General features: G+C 35.8%; 1 protein-coding gene across 1 annotated transcript; it reads right to left on the bottom strand.

Annotated features, from left to right (window-relative positions):
- Positions 1 to 289: 289 nt before the first annotated feature.
- mterf4 (mitochondrial transcription termination factor 4) lies at positions 290 to 15,047 on the bottom strand. Its single transcript, XM_028825715.2, has 4 exons — positions 14,974 to 15,047; positions 10,389 to 10,869; positions 5,436 to 5,620; positions 290 to 1,833 (listed from the first exon to the last, which is right to left on the bottom strand). The coding sequence occupies exons 1-4, from the start codon at positions 15,013 to 15,015 to the stop codon at positions 1,498 to 1,500; spliced, it is 1,044 nt and encodes a 347-aa protein (XP_028681548.1). The 5' UTR covers positions 15,016 to 15,047; the 3' UTR covers positions 290 to 1,497.
- Positions 15,048 to 18,244: the final 3,197 nt, after the last annotated feature.

Below are 18,244 nucleotides of genomic sequence, written 5' to 3' on the forward strand. Positions count from 1 at the left end.
AGCACTTGCTTTGTGAGATGTTTAATAAAAGACTTTTTTCTATAGTGTCCTATGTTGTATCCTCTTCATAAGATTAACACATTACAAGAAAATTTCCGAGGTGCATCTATGTTAATGTTCTCCCAGTTCTGCAAGAAAACAATGTTACAATTTCAATTATAATTCACCCAAATGTGATCTCAGCCCCCCCCCCCCAACAAAATACATGTAAGATATATAGAGAAGGTATCAAAGAACAGAACCAAACAGACTCAAGTAAATTAAGGATAAAGTGACTTCTGCTGCACCATGTTACGTTGAATTAGCTGTTTTGTCTTTCAACTCATGCTTCACCTTCAAAGAAGAAAAGGAATTAATATTCATGAATCAAATACAGTACCTTAAAGTGTAAAATTACATATACATATTCAATTTCGGAGTCACAAGGAGTAAGAGCCTCTACAGACATCATCAGGTACAAAGTAAGAACCAACCCTTAAATGGTGCCAGTCCATTGCAAGACCAAATCTTGAATGCATCTAAACTTGCACTGGGCCAAAAGACAACAGCAATGTATCACAAAGTATGCCACCATGGCCTTTACCAGGCCCTGTTTTTCTAACAGCTCCCCAGCCTTGACTTCTTGGGAATACAATAAGAAAACTCCCAAAAGAAGACCCATGTAGGGAAAAATTGGAAGAAATCTTGCAAAAGGCAATTCAGAGAGACAACCTTCCAGATAGGGTAATAATAATTATCAATTAGCACACTTCCTTGAAATGACAAATTCAGAGTACCTGAAGAAAAATCACAGAGACATGGAGAAAATGACTGGGCACAGGATTCAAACTCTGCAAACACTGTGGCACCATTATTTGCTAGCTACTAAGGTAATTTTAAAAATGAGTGAAATACTAGATAAGAAAACATTTTAATTTCTGTAATTGAATACACATTCATAAAATAAACACCAATAAAGTACAGCAAACTATACCACTCTTAGCAGTTCAATAAAAATATAAAATGGGATTTATTACTCACATTATAATTATTTAGCCTAATATGAAACAGAAATACACTCCTCCAGAATAATCTCCTCTTTACTCTTTTAAATCTCTGACAAATTTGTCATTTATATCAATTAACTGCAGTGATCCCAGAATTTAATAAATACAATGCTGATTTGATAATAACTATTTAGTTCTTTTACTCTGAAAGACAACCTTCACCTTTCGGTATACAGTGAGGGGTCTACCAACTCATATTTTTCACTTTTAACTAGTTATTAATGTCATTATTAAAGAATGAACTAAGAGATGCTGAACCAGATCACAATAAAAGTGTGAACTAGATTCATGTAGAAATTTTCTTAATTTTCCTCTCTTTGAAAATAACAAGCCATTCAACTTATAAAAGAGAGAACAAGAGCTCTATCAGGGTTTAAACTGCTTTTAGTAGTCTCAGCTACTGAAAATCTTGTACAAGTAATATTTTATTTTCCTTCTCATGCAGTGAAATTCATTCATCATCTTCACTCTCATTTTCCTCTTCAGAGCTCAGATCTTCGTTTTCCTTTTCCTGTTCTTCAATCTCCCGTGATAAGAGTTTTTTGAACACTCTAAATTCTTCCACTGGGACTTTGGCAACCTTTTTAAGAAACATTTGTTCTGAGACTCCAAGAAAGTCCTTCACTTTAGGGTTAACAATATGGGTTTGCCCTTTCTTGTCAGGAGTCTCATATTGCCCTAATCTCTCCAGAAATATGTGCCTACTTCTTATTTCTTCAAATGTGAGCCTGAAAAGCTTGGTCTTCACTATGTCAGCCTGCTGGATTCCCATTCGAAAATAGGCATACTGTAAAAGAAGAGAAATGAATGAGCCAAACTAGGTATTGAGTAAGAAACTGTTGCATTTTAATAAAACTTTAAAAGCTGCAATCTCAACACAGGGTCAGAGTGTACTGCATTCAGTTTATGTCATGTCATTTGTATTACTTGCAGAATGTGCTTTACCACTATTGTATTTTAAAAGTTACGCTTCTCCTTTACCCGTTCATCACTCACTCACCAACAAAATAGCATGAATGTATGTGTTAATATGCTACAAAAGGTTGGTTGTCTAGCAAGAGACTGGTAAGGACTAGGGCAACAACATAGTGGCAAAAGGCTGAAAGAAGACAAGCAAAAAGGAGGCATCCTTTACAGCAGTGGTCCCCAACCTTTTTGACAGCAAGGACCACTTTATTAGATGCAAATTATTCCAGTTTTATACACAATTTACATAACATTTCTATTATTATTAAGTTATTAAGCAGTTCGCATACGTTTGCAACCCAAGATTTTTCTTCTTTTTTTGCATATAACAAAGACATATGCTTTGCATTTGCCATTCCAACAGATTGCACATCACAAACATTAACACTGCTATCTTTTTTTGTGTCTGCCGTTTCTATAGGACGGTGACAATGAGTTAAATTCCAATGGATGTTTTTCAAATGTTGACAAGCAATAAGCAAAAGGTATCACTGAAAACCACAGACAACAAAAACAACGACAAAAAAAAAAACATTTCAAGGAAAGTTCGAAGAAAGAGATTTTTTTTACAATGTTTCTGTTTGGGGATCGTTGTGCAAACGTGCACATCTGAGCTGCGACCACAGATCTAACTGCTCTGTGGATGATTCGTTCAAGCATTTCAAGGTCACTTCGTTGTAATGAAAGCATCTGCTGAATGTACTTCGTAGTAACGCGATTTCTATAGACTCGTGTCATATGGGGAAACTGTCGGGACCGTAACAATACTTTGTTGTAATACTCTCTCACCTCGGTCTCTCTCCGCGCCTCTGCAAAGCCCCACCCGTCAAGCATTCTGATAAGTCTGAGTGAGTCTCCGTTGCCGGCAGTTCTCTCGCGGCCCGGCTGTCAGACGGCTGCGGCCCGGTAGTGGGCCGCGGACCGGGGGTTGGGGACCCCTGCTTTACAGGACAGTGTGTGAAGGTAGGGTCACTAGTATATGGTTGACACTATTTTTTATAGTGTCCCAGAATTTAAACATTCAAAGAACAATGGAAAGGATTAAATGATAGCCTGACTGGAGACTGAGATTACTTCAGGATGTCGATCTGTACTGACTCCTTCATTACACCATGTGGCTAAGTTTGTTTCCAATTTGGAAATGAAGTAAAATCTCAATTAGAGAAAAGACAGAACAACTACTTTAAAAATGATATACAGTCGATTAGTTTAGTGAATACTTGTATTTATTTACAAAAAACTATATTAACAAAATATAATATAGTATCAACAAAATTAATTCAAATAACATTGTAACGACCAATGTAATAAACAAATACAACTCAGAGGTACTAGAGTTTTCTATGTTTTACTTTGTTCCCTAACAAATGGTGCCCTCTTATACTCCTTGGATTACAGAGCACACCTCCAAAACAATAAAAGAAAGCTTTCCCTATCAATCAGCTTATCGTGTACCACTTAATTTTTTTTTCTGTCTATACTGCAAAAATTTCCGGCTTACTGTCATCTGACTCCCTACTCAAACTTTCCAGTGCACCTTGCTTTTTCTCTAAACTTCTCCTGTCACTATTCTCCTAAGGGGCGAGTCTGCCCCTTTGCAGAACAGAAACCCTTTGAGATCCTGCACAGCCCATCACGTCATAATTTATTAACAAAACACAATAGAATTTTAAAAGAAAATTACAGCACAGAAGAACATTAACATTACTATTAATACAGGATAACATTGCCGTCAGTGGTTTCCATTTTCAACATGTTTTTAAATTTTGTCTGCATCACGCTTTACATCTTTCACTATTGTTCTTCCTACTCCATAAATTGAAGCCAATACTTTGACCCTGTGTTAGGATATAGCAGGTTGGATAATGGATTGACTTGAAACACTTTCATCGTTTTGTAAATGTTTAATAATTAAATTTTTTTTGTGACACCATGTTACGTTTATTGGCCTTAACAGTGGGTAATGAATTAATAATAACAAAAGAGACAAGCTACGAAACGATATTAAAACTGAAGATACGTAACTGACACTGTGATTTCAAAATGCAGCATGAGACATGGAGCTGGAGAAGAACACTACGCATTAGGGAAAGGGACAGTAGTTCTCACGTACAGAGAGTACCATGCGGCAGCAGTAGGACCATAATATTTTTTTTTGCCGACAGTTAATGGAGACTGACAGTTAATCAAGTGACATATAATCGAGGTTTTACTGTACTTTTTTATTCCCCAAAAAGAAACTGTCTTTTCGCATGACCTCTGGAGGTCAGAGCTTATCTAAAGTTAAATACTGGTGTAAACTACCAAATATTCAGATGTCTATGACATAAGCAACACTAAACACAACCTACTGCCATTATTGAACAGAAACTGTGTAATACAAAGTTAAATGTATGTCCACATCCAAAAACTATGCTGTCTAGATTTGGTCATTTACTCAGATTTTCAATCTTGGCAGCTTCCAATGTGTTTAATGTGTGTGCTAGTGGCACGAAGTGTCTGGGTTAGAACTGAGCAATTTGGTAGATGAACGTAGAGGACAATTACCGATGATATGTTTTAGCAATACTCTAATGCGTTATTTTGTATCTAAATAAACCTTCTGGGACACTGTATATGCAATAACTTACACAACAGGAATTCCATTTTGATGTATTCCCCCATATACAAGTATAACATTGAACAGTTCTTACACATTAAGTATAATAAGTGTAGTTCAAAACTTGCATGAAGTCGGTTAAGCTAGGATAATCATTGATATTAAATTAGAATAAGTAAAACTTTAGCTAAATGGAAGTAAATCATGTATATAAAGCATAATACAGGATACAGAGTGGCTGGCATCCTGGAGACCTTCGTAATGGATGGTCCTCATGAAAGTACGGGCATCCCAGTGAGGAAAATAAAATAATAGATGGAAGAAGTCTGCCTCCCAGAGCCATATGCTTCCCGAACAGTGTGAGTGGCAGCATAACTCTTGTGGATGTCCCATGTGTACATCCACAGGGCTGCATGAAAGTTGTGGTCCTGGTGAGCGGCCCTGCTGGATTTCTTGGACACCACCAGGGAGAGTTGCAGAGGGGAGTTTTCCATATTTTAAGACTGCTCTACCCAACTTAGAAGTGCTTCCTCAGTGCACAACTGCGGCAAAAGTAATACTCCTGCATCTGGCATAAAGTAAGCTGTTCTGTCTCACCCAGTAAGGGTCTGGAGTGGAGTATGATGATGCTCACTTAGAGTGGAAGGAAAGAAAGAAAGGAAAAGGAAAAAAAGAGATTACTATTGTGTTTTGTGAAGGAACATGTGAGCAGGTATTTCTAAAAAAAGGGAATTTTAAACCCAGGATGGTGTCCAGAGTAGTTGTGTCATGGGATCTGAGGCACACAAAATGCAACAAGCTTTTGTCTAACAATTATTACTCACCTGAAATGTATACTCCACATTGGCTTTTTCTTGTAAAATAATGGAAGGCGAGCTATGAAGGATCTCTCTGACTTGTTGTAAAGTGAATTGACATTGGTGGTGCAAAAAATGCACAAAATTGTCTAGTTGTTTTGATTTGATGAGAAGGGCTTGTGGACAGTGAGCCACAACATGATGAAGGCTTTCTGGAAGTAGACAAGAGTTTTGATACATCAAAAGCAATAAAGCCATACAGCAACTACGCATATTTATTCATGAACAAATTACTACGCTAAGAAACTATTTCATGCCCTCCAAATTGTATAAAAACTTGCCGGTTTCATGGGATGATAATTAATTTAAATAATATATCCCATCATATGCTAGAAACATAATACATAATGAACTATTTTTATTCCTGTTTGTTTGAATTTCAACATACTGTTTGGTATAATGATTTTATAACAAAAGATGATCTGCTGTGGCAACCCCCAAAGGAAGCAACCAAAAGAAGAGTTTTGTATCACGTTTTTGTAATAAGTATTAATGACTACATTAAAGTGAATAGACCTTTATTATCAGGGCAGCAACTGGTTATTCATGAAAAGAGGACATTAATGAAACTAAATGATTACATTATAAAATAAACAAAGAAAAACAAAAATCTTAATATTTACTGTGCTGTTTAAATCGAAGTCCTCACTCTGACCTTTGTGTAAAATCTGATTATCCACCCCAAATCAGATAGGACCTAACAAAGTTAGTTGCAAATATGCAATTACCAGACTAATGTTTGGAAAGCAAATTGTTTAGGTTACTTCAATTCTAACATGAAAAGACTATTATAACTTCTGAGTGACAAGAACTACTTTGAAATCAAAAACTCCCAACGACTGTAAAAAAAAAAAAAAAAAAAAGATTATATTGACAAAGAGGAAATATGTGTGTGTGTGAGAGAGAGACAATAAAAAGTTTCTAATGAGTTTTCATAAGTGGCCTCTCTAAAACAGATATACCAAAATTGGAATGTCTTATTAATTTTTCTCCATACATTTACAACGTAACACTTTTTGTACTTTACGGCATCATCAGTAAAAATGAAAATATGTTCCTGTTAACTGCTTTTACTGTGATGAGTAGAAATATAATTTCACAAATAATGCACTGGTACACTGATACTGCTACCTAAGATGATATCCATGATTCTTTATATGTGACCGTGTGTACAAACACCTACTTTCAACTTAAAAAGAAATTTAAAGTAGCTGCTTAAAAATCTCTGGGGTATATACAAATATTCATCCACTTCTCCATTGATTGTATAGCAGATTGTAAGTCACACTAACTACATTTAATATTTTGGAGATAGCTGTTCTCATAGTATATACTTTCTCAAATCTACTTAATTGAATTGAATGTCACAGGGAGCCAGAGCCTATTTTAGTAGAAAGAAACAACACCAAACATGTGGCCAGTCCATTACCGGGGACTTTCACACACACACACACACACACACACACACACACACACACGCACACACACACACACGCACACGCACACATTAACTGCTTATCTTTAGGGAGTTTTGAGATTCAAATCTAAGATGAAGAACAGAATGAGGCAATAGCACTAACCACACAAGTTCCAGATGTATCAAAATCAAAAACACTGGAAAAATAACATTTAAAAAGCTACTGCATTTCAATCAAATGATAGAACACAGCAAAAATGTACGGTTTCACCTTGTGAAAGCTATCAAATTAAAAAGTAATACAATGATAAGCCGCAAAAAAAAAATCTATAAGGCTTATTAAATATGTCATTAAAAGTTTCACCAAGACCCCAGCAAAATATATATATTTTTATTACATTTTGAAATTCAAAAGACACGACTTTCCATTAACACATCCATTCAATCAGTGATCGGAGCTATATCTCAGTGAATGTGATGTACATAGGACCTTTAAGAAGACACTGTAAACAGGCACAGCAGATGGACTGGATGTTGTCTTTTTGGCCTCTACAAACCTTTCATGATCGGCTAATCTCTGTAATTAAAACTATTTTCAAGGTTTCATTGTCTTTTACTGTTGCATCTACCTGCCATAGTACTACCCAGAAGAAAATCAGGGTAATAACTCAAAACGAATACAATTCAGGACGCCTTACTTTTGTGATATGGTCTTCAAAAACATTAAATGGTACAGATTAACTGCAGCATTCTGCAACTGAAGCACTCCAGTTTGCAGCCCAAATGAAAAGATCATGGAAGATGTCATCTCTTTGGCCTTAAATACTACCCATCAAGACCTTAAAGGATAAAGAGTTCTATATTAAGATGCAATGAAGTAACTATAGCATTGCAATGATAAAATATTTCTCTCTATGTTGATCTGCGCATGCATGTTAAATGTGGGTACCACATCAACTATTGGGTTTTTGGTTGGCTTGTGTGGTTTTAGTTTTTATCAGTAGCTGTTTCTTATTCTGTAAAGTGTCATTTTAGTCAAAAAGTATGCTCAATAAAATTTGATCTTGCGTAGGCAGGAGTTAGTATTATTTTAATTTGAAGGTGTTCTGTATTCCTTAAAATGCAGTTTTGCAGGCAGTAAAATAAACAAACAAAACCTTAAGTGCAAAATACATACAAACATGTGGTAGCAGTTTTAATGAAATGAAAGCAAGACAACAATCTGGTCATTGTCTGCGTCCGTAGACAATGAACTTCTTGACTTCTAACTAGGTTTAACTTTCCACCTTCCAAAGATGTGTTGACGCTAGAATGTCTGGGAGTCTAAATTAACCATGAACTGGAATGTGGATGTGAATGCACCTTATAGGAAGACTGTTTCCTTTTCTTGAGTTGCAATAGGCTCTAGCTCCCTGTAAGTTTAAAAAATGATGGATGGATGAATGTGTACACAGAGAATACACCAGCTAATTGGAAGGAAAAAAAACTATTACTTCAGTACATTAGAGACATTTAAGACTGAATTCTGCATTAAAATGTATAACACTTACTGAACATAGCACTTGTTTTTCATGCAATGTCAGTGCTGCAGTTAATAAAAAAGCTCTTCCTTACAAAAGTTTCAATCATAATCAAAATATTTTGCAAAAAAAAACATAACAAAATCAATTTCCCTTCCAGTAAAACTGAAGGATCTGTATTTTATCTGCGTTATCCAGTGTGCCAAAATCTAGACATACAATAATGGTGAAAAGTTTTGGAATACCTCAGTTCTAAAGTAACCTAAAATGTTGAAAGGGTAAGCAGTAAACAGCCAGAGGTTTACATTTAATGTTTAGGTTAAAAAAAAAAGGAAATTTCAGAATATTACAAATAGGCCTTCTTCAGGGAACAACTAATAAGTTACAACCTACAGATGTTCAGCAGCAATTAAAATAAATTAAGTTGAAGCAAACAATTTGAACTGGTGTCTCAACTTCTGTTGATTACTTAAAAACCCTCTGTCTCCTCTTTAAGCAGAGTTGGAAGGGACTGTGTTACTACATCCTCACACCCTACAAAGTTGTCAATTTCAGTGATAATGGCAAGAAAACTGCAATTAACAAATGAAATGTGACTGCGGATTATTACCCTTAGAAGTGTAGGCGTTTCATTTAGAGAAACTGCAGAAAAAAAAAAATCTAAGTGTCAGTGAGTACAGTGGTGTCCTACACAATCCAAAGGCAATTGGAAACTGGAAGAAACTTTGATAGGAAGAGATCTGGCAGACCCAAAGTCACAACCCAATCAGAAGACAACTTTCTGAGTGTCACCAGCTTGCGTGATAGGCTCCTCACAGCCCAACAGCGGTCAAAAGAAGCAAGTCTCAGTTTCTACTGTGAAGAAGACACTTAGTGCTGCAGGTTTGACAGGGTGAGTGGCAGTAAGAAAGTCATTCCTTAAAGGACAAAATAGGGCCTTGAAATACCAGCTGTGGACTACTGCAGATTGGAAGAAAGTCTTATGGACTGTTGAATCAAAATGTAAAATTTTTTATCCATCACGCTGGGTGCTTGTTTGCCGTCGAGTTGGTGAAAGGATGGTTCCTCAGTGTGTGACCCCAACTATCAAACATGGAGGAGGAAGTGTGATGGGTTCTTTTACTGGAGTTGTTGACTTGCACAGAGTGACTGGAATTCTGAATCAAAAGGGTTACCACAGTTTGGCTGTTATATCAACAAATGGTGGCTACTCTGATGAATCACATATTTGAATAAAATTTTGTATACTTAATGATTCTTTGACTATTTTTTTATTTGCCATTGTATATTTATTCTAGGCCAGTGTAATATTATCCAAGTTGTATTTCAGAGGGTGTAGTAACACAGTTTGTTCCAACTCTGCTTAAGAGAGACAGAAGGTTTTAAGTAATTAACAGAAGTTGATACTCCTGTACAAAGTGTTTGATTCAATTTGTAAAGCTTAATTTACTTTAATTGCTACAGAATATCTGTAGGCTGTAATCTATTAGTTGTTCCCTTAAGAAGGCCTATTTGTTATATTCTGAAATTTCCTCTTTTTTGGTTTTGGTAACCTAAACTTTATATGTAAACCTCTGGCTGTTTACAGCTTAACCTTTCACCATTTTAGGTAATTCACTGCATTTCAACTGATTAAATGTGAAGAAAAACTGACGTGTTTTTTTGACTGGTAGTATATTCTGCACAAATGCTGAGTGTATTTCAGTGCATACACTGATCCACTGTTTTGCACTTACCGGTTTAATCAGCACTTTAAGTCCTGAAACACTGAAAAGAGCACCATACAAAATAATTGCTGTTGAACTTGTCATCATCTTGCTGGACTTTGCTCTACATAAATAACAAAACTAATAAAAGATGCATGAACTGCCATGTTTAATAATACTAACAGTTATAACTGTGTAGTATTTAGTGCTCAGTGCTTATGAAGTTAGCTAGCTATTGAATGGGTCTCCTAGTTTAAAGTCTAGTCTCAATGCTCACCTTGAACCAGACCTAGCTTTCTTAAACCATTAATGCGCTTCTGAAGAAGATTTCCTTTGATACACAGAAGCTCAGGGCACTTCTCCACCAAATTTATGATGGTCATAGGATTTAAATCTAGTGCGATAAGAAGTGAGATGTTGGAAAGACCATCAGCAGCAAGTAAGGCATCCCAGGTAGATGTTCTTTCAAAAAGGTTAACCACTTGCTCTTCTATGAATCCCATGTCTAACAATGAGCAAATTGTCAATTCTGTATTAGGGTACTTGAAGCTAACTTGTCCATACTTGTCTAGGAGATCCTGTGTAAGGGCCTTTCCGGTCTCTTTGTTGTTTTTGTTTACAATATACTCTTGTGATTGGATGTGAGTAGTACAATGTTTCCTTGTTTGATCCAGCACCCATGTCCTGAAAATTGAGGACTTAGCTGTCCTCAAGCAAGCCAGTTGAGGGCAAGGATAACAGAAGAACCAGTGCAATATCTGCAGGGATAAAAAAAAAAAAAAAAAAAGTTCTTAAATACAATCGGTAACTGCTTCTCTTCATATGTAAAACAAAATATGGAATCTTTGTTAACATTTTTCAACATGGAAAATCAAAGCTTTGGAGTAATCTCTTTTGAGCCTTGCCCCTGAAATACTATAAATGCTTGCACAGCTATGTCTGTAAAAAGAATTGGATACAACTTAAACCGGACTATTTGAACTGCTGACAATAGACTTATTTTCTCATATAATAATCTTTTATAACACAAAACAGCTTCAAAATGCAAATAAACATGGATAGTGCAAGCAGTGTCATAACCTGATAAACTACTCTCTCAAAAGAAAAAGCAATAGCTACTATCTGTACAGAGTTGAAAGCTACTACACCACAGGGAATAAACTTATCAATTGGCATTCCCTGCATTTTTAAAACATGTCATGAATTATGCAGTCAACTGTATGAAACTATTTTTTAAAGGAACACATGTTAATAACTATGGTGCAATAAACAATTTTCACAATAGAAACAAGTGCAGTGTCTAGTTTATTTGGTACACGTCCTTGTTATTGTAAATGGCCTGCTTCTCTAAACAGCCAATCATATGGCTGCCAACTCGCTATAGATCTCAAACAGACATAGGCCTTCAACCAAACTGTCAAAAATTGTGATCTATTAGACTTTGCATATTGGTGTAAGATGTGCATTTCAGAAATTGCTGCCCTTGTGGGATTCTCACACACTGTATTTTGTGGAGTTTGCAAATTCCTTGAGATAAATACAACATTCAATTTGAAGCCCTTCTGCAGGTAAAAACACCTTTTTAAAAAGAGAGCTCAGATTAGAATAGCTATACATGTTCGAGCTAACAGAAATGCCATAAATGCTCAAATGACAGCTCTTCACAAAACTGTGAAAGGGAGCATCTCTCAATGCACTTTGCTCATCTGACCTTAAAAACCAATGGGTAGCAGTGACAGAAAACCACACTGACAAATAGATGAGGATACAGTGGGCAGAAACTAAGAAATGTCTCCAGCACCTTATCGAATCCATGCCTCGAAGAAATCATTAGCAAAGTGAAGATAACTGCATAAATAATTAATATAAAATTCAAAATGTCACCATATTTTCTACATAAAGACATATCAAGGACTATGAGGTATTTTCCCCCTATTATAATGATTTTAAGTGCATAAACAGAAACAAAATAATCAATTAGACACATTTTTACAGGTTGCATATTGAAAATGTAATATTCAGTATTGCCTCATGATACACCCGTGGGAAGCACAGTGTTTTGGAAAGCTAACTTACAACTCAAGTGACTTCAGTTCAATGCCCAGCCTGGACATGGTCTGTGTAGAGTTTACAGTTTCTAGCAGGTAAACTAAAAGCACTCTGGTTTCATACATAATGTAGTATGAGGTTACCCTGTGATATCCATGTGTGCAATACTGCTGGGATAAACTCTATTGCCCTGCAATCCTGAACTGGAGCAAGCAAGTTCTGCAAATAGATGTGTCTGTTTATGCATAAATATAATTGACATTGTTAATCAAATTCATAACAATGGAACGTGATTATTATATGCAAAAATTATAAACTGCGTTACTTGTAATAGTCTGACACTATACACCAGCATTAACAAATATAATTAAGCAATGTCAGAATGAAAGACTGTATTCCTTTTGCATGTAAAAGAAAATTACAAGTGAACATTTTATATATATATATATATATATATACATACACACACACATATATATATACAAACACAATATTGTATATATGCATATAAAATATATATACACATATATATGTACTGTATATATATTGCACAGAAACCAAGAGCAAACAACCTTTTGTAACACTGCTAAGTAATGTCAGTTCCATTTTGAATTTTAAACAATAATATACTTGAAAAGATCTCTTTTAACTTACCCTTTGAAAACCTAACAAAAAAGAGGGTGACATTAGGCTATTTATTGCAGAACAAACCTTGTTTTAAAATGTTCTTTTGAAAACAATTTATGCAGGCTATGTTTCTTTGGGTCCTTTATTATATTGATGCCATTTACATGCTCCCCCTTCAGTACTTAAACCCTTTGATGTTTCAGCTCTCTTCTATATAAAATCATTGATGCTGTTTAATATTCAGCTCTCTTAGGTTTTCTCTTTACTATGTACACCTCAGACTATAAATATATATCATATCACTTACAGAAATTCTCAGATGATTCTGCACTTATGGGGTGTATTGATAACAGGGGGTGAAGCAGAGTATAGCAGTGAGGTGGAGAACTTATAACGTTTGGTGCAGCAAAGAGCTTCTATGCCTGGTCACTATTCAGGGAGTGGATGTTGAGGTGATGCACTCCGACAAGTACCTGGGGCTCCACACCAGTGACAGGCTGGACTGGTCTCAGAACACAAAGGAACTACAAAACAATGGGCAGAGCAGACTCTTTTTCCTTAAGAGACTGTGTTCATTTAATGTGGGAACTGAAATCCTTTACATCTTCCATAACTCTGTGATGACCACTGTGCTTTTCTATGCTGTGTTGCGTTTGGCTGGCAACATCATTTTAAGAGAGGCCCACCGAACAAACTAATTAAAAGGGCAAGTTCAGTTACAGGACACACTCTGGACCCCCAGATGTAAAAGCAAAGAGTGAGAATTAAAACAAATCTGAGTACCATTATGAAAAATGCTGCACATCCTCTCTCTTACACACTAACACTGTGCACTTTCAACTAATGACTTATTCAGTAGAAGTGTGTTAAGAAACGCTATGGGGGCTCCTTTATACCAACAGCAATATGTCTGCATAATGTCTCACTATGACCGTGACAGCCAAGTCAAGACATTCTTTTTATTTTTCTTCCTTCCTTCTTCACACATTCTGGTGTGTGTTCAGACCATACTGTGTATGTGTATATATTGTTATTTATCGATTTATTTAATAAGCTCCTGTCAAAAGCCAATTCTCTCTGGGTATAAATAAAGTTCTGTGTCTCCAGCCACCATAAAAACCTCACACTGTTCTACTCCATCTGAACTGGTGTGGTGCTGCGGTATCACCTGTTGCAAGGCTGCACTCGGGTGCTAATCTGGATCCTGAGTTGGTTTGTGGTGTGGTGGGTGGGGCAATGCGCTGTATCAGCGTGTGCTCCTAACCCCTCTCTCTCTCTCTATCTGACTGCGTATAAACATAGGCCTTCCACTCATGATGTGTACAGACATAAAAGTGGGCTGACCTTCTCTCAGTGTTTAATGGAATTGACTCTGGTAAGTTTTTATTTATAAAGCTATTCTTGGTAAACTCCAACCATACATAATCTTTTCACAATTGTGACAATACTCGCTTTATGTAATTACTGTTTATGGATACAGCGGGCTTATTACATTATAACATTTAAACATTTAAGTATGCATATTCTTATATCGGAGTGTGTTTTAGTTAATGGTATTCATTTTTACTTGTTTTTCTTTTTAGTGACTTTCTGTATTTTAACAATTCATGATAGTCTTGTAAGTCGGCAAGGCTGGAAATGAAGGCTTTTCTCGATGGGTTCTCCGAGTGTTAAATAAAGGTTAATAATATCACTTACTTACACATTTAACATTTGCCTTGTTACATTTCAAACTATTTATTACAATACATAAGCTAAACCTCGTCAATTTAAAATGGGTGACAATTAAAACGCTATACAACTGGCACATACCCGAATCAGTACAAGTTAAAACAATATAGTTTAATTTACCATTTTCTGTCTATGAACGGGATACATACTTCTTTATACATGGAAAACAATATCAAAGCAATGGCAAAGGATCTCTAATAATTGATCAGCTTTAGATCATGACGTCTAACAAACAAATGATATATTAAGATAAAAGCAACAGGGATGGAGGTGTGCTACATTGAAAAGTTAGCAGGACACACAGACATTCCTAAAAACGAGTCGCGACAGATATAAATAATTGTTTATAAGCATTATAAAGTATATGAGGCCGGGTGTATTATACCACGCTTTACGTATAAACACGTATTAATAACAGAAACGTCTACCGACTCTTTCTAAAACCAAATACCAACCTGCTTCTGACAGACGCGCATGTCTCCCGCTGTAACATTCATTTATGCTCGACTTGGTGCAGAACACCGGTGGAAAAAAGGTTCCGTGCGCAAACTCCATGACACTACTGCTGTTACCTGATACAGTGGCATGCAAAAGTCTGAGCACCCTTCCTTAAAATGTCTGTTACTGTAAATAGCTAAATAAGCAGAGGCTGAACTGAATAAAAATGTAATCTTGCTTAAAATATTGCAGAAATGTGACATCTTTAACTTTATGCCTTTTGGGGATCAGTTCATCTGCTCATTTAACTATTCACAGTAACAGACATTTTAAGCAGAGGTGCCCAAACTTTTGCACGCCACTTTATCAAACAAATAAGATAATAAAAAAAGCTACAGAAATGTATCGTACATCTAGTGAAAGAAAGTATAATTATAATAAATAACGTTAGAGCCTTCATTCAGCAGATGACAACAATGGATTATTATTATTGATCCCAGTCTGCAAAAAATGAATGGAGAAGGCATTTTTTTAAGTTGTGCCATTACTGTTTATCTCGTATAGTGTGTTTCTTAAAGAAAATAAATGTCAACGTCCATAACAAAATACAAAAATACAGGCTGGGAGGACCAGTTGTCTACTGTATGATAAAGGAAATTTGTATTAAGAAGAAAATGGGATGATTTAGTTACCAAATATAACACAAAACTGCCTGCAACAGTGCTCTATACTGTAATGCTTTAATCAAATGATTCCATTCAATTGAAATTCTAAACTTGAGTTAAACACCAAATATGTTGCGACTATCTCAGTATCTGAAAGCTGTGCAGTTGCTCAGTGCTGCTTATCCTCAGATTTTTTTTTTTTTTTTTTTTTACACACTGGGACATGACCCACTAATTCTTTGAAGCTGGCAAGAAACTGGGTTGGTGAGCAGCCTTTGCGTGCTGCCGTGTCTTACACTGACCACTGCGTATCAGGAGTGGCCTAAACTCGAATTTCTGCCAAATGGTAACATCTACAAGATTGGGATATTATGTATGGACCCTTTTTCAGATATGTATAAGAAATACAAATATATATGCATATTCATATATGTACCTTTGGACATATATAGATATATTTTAATGACATTTGAGTGTGTTTTTTATGCACTGTCTTTTTCTGCATCTCTTTCACAATCAGCTTGCAAATGCTACATGAGAGGTAATTAAAAGGTTTCAAGTCAAAGCAAGCAATGAGGAAAAACACTTTGTAAGAGCTAAATCATTTAAGTTAATGTTAAATCTACCTTAGTTTTTTGCTTAGTTTGAACATGAATATAATGTAGCTTTAACACAGATAATGTAAGATTCTGTTCCACTACCTGTGAATTCAAGTTAATGGACTGTTCTTAATGTTAGCTGTGTGTGACGACAGTATAGTTCTTAGATTGAAGTTAGATAATAATAATAATAATAATAATTCTTTGCATTTATAGATAAGCTTTAAGGGCAGGCAGTTTTCTAACCATATTGTACTGTACATCGGTCTAACATTCTAATGTATGAAGCCTTAAGAAATGTAACCTAGTAATTACCATAGGCAAAAGGTTTCCTTTTTTTCTGAGTGTATTATCAACCCCTTTCCTTATTTTCATATGAACTGTTTACTTTGAATTTCACTAAAACCTTTCAAACAAAGACACTTGGACTGTGGAGTTTTTTGGTTTTTTTTTTTTGTACAACGTGTCATACTAATACTGGAATGCCTTTCTAGGTACTATTTTCAACTACAGGTATTTAGAAACTCCTGACAAATGCAGTTACGCACTAGTACAACTATGTTATCAGTACACCAAACCGGATTTATTTTTGAATGAAATCCCTGTGAACACTTAATACATCTTTTATAACATTCACCAAGCTTTTCAATGCCACTCAAATAAAACATTTTGCATGGCTTGTTCAACCACTCTTCTACAGCTGGCTTGATATTTTTATCATTGACAAGTGCCCCACAGTGGTAGTCCTTCACATTGGGAAACAGATGGTAGTCACACAGAGCCACATCCAGAGAAAAGAATAAATCTAAACGTAAATGTAAGGCATACTAACACCCCATGAGTGTATAGACAGTCACACTCCTCCTATTTAAAATCAGCAACTAATCTAACATACACAATTTTGTGACTGTGGGAAGAAAACCCACAAAAACCACAGGGTCAACTTTCCTTTAACTAGATTAAACATTTTACCTGGAAAGTGACTTTAGGCACAATTCTCGAGCTGTAAGAAAAGTGTTAGCATTCAGAGAAATTCTGCAGAAAACAGATAAAAGTTAAATATCAGGTACAAGAACACGTACACTACAATACAATACACAATACAATTTATTTTTGTATAGCCCAAAATCACACAAGAAGTGCCGCAATAGGCTTTAACAGGCCCTGCCTCATGACAGCCCCCCAGCCATGAAAAAGCTCCCAAAAAAAAACCCTTGTAGGGGAAAAAATGGAAGAAACCTTGGGAAAGGTAGTTCAAAGAGACCCCTTTCCAGGTCTCTTTCCTATTCAAAAGTCTGGGGTCACCCAGAAATATTCACATTTTTGATAGAAATTGTTACCTTTTATTGTCAAGATACCGTTAAATTGCTTTAAAAATACAGACAAGGCAATTCTTGTGCTTATAATGACTATTACTGCTTGAAATTCCTGATTTTTAATTTATTATTCACATATGGCTGCAAATCCCCATTTTCAGCAGAAATTTCTTCACTGTCCTAATGGTAAACTCCCTTACCTTACCAGTCATTACCATTAGTCCTGTGTTTATGCCAATTGGTTATTAAGAAACCTTTGTAATTAGCACTGCTGAAACTTGTTATTCTGTTCCCTTTGGTTGCAAGGTACTGACATTCCTAAAGTTCAGTTCTGTGTTCAAAAATGGCCAAAATGAATCAGTTTTCTCAAGAAAAAAGTCAGTCTATTGATTTTATTTTAATTTTTTTTGCAGAATGAAGGTTATTTCTTATGACAGATTGCTAAAAAAATGAAGATGTCACACAAAGGTGACAGTTACTGTCTTGAGAGAAGAAGGCGAACTAGACCTGACCAGGACAGAAAGAAGGCCCAGAAGCACAACTGAATAAGAGGATCAGGGCATCAGAGTCCGAGGAAACAAATGCCTTACTGGTCCTCAGCTGACTTTCTCATTAAACACACACCAAAATACTAGTGTCATCTGCAACAGAGAATGGACGATTCTGGGATGGTGACCATAATACACCTTTCCAGTAATCCAATGTCTG

This window comes from Erpetoichthys calabaricus, chromosome 2, assembly GCF_900747795.2.
Source record: "Erpetoichthys calabaricus chromosome 2, fErpCal1.3, whole genome shotgun sequence".
In the NCBI taxonomy this organism is placed as follows: Eukaryota; Metazoa; Chordata; class Cladistia; order Polypteriformes; family Polypteridae; genus Erpetoichthys; species Erpetoichthys calabaricus.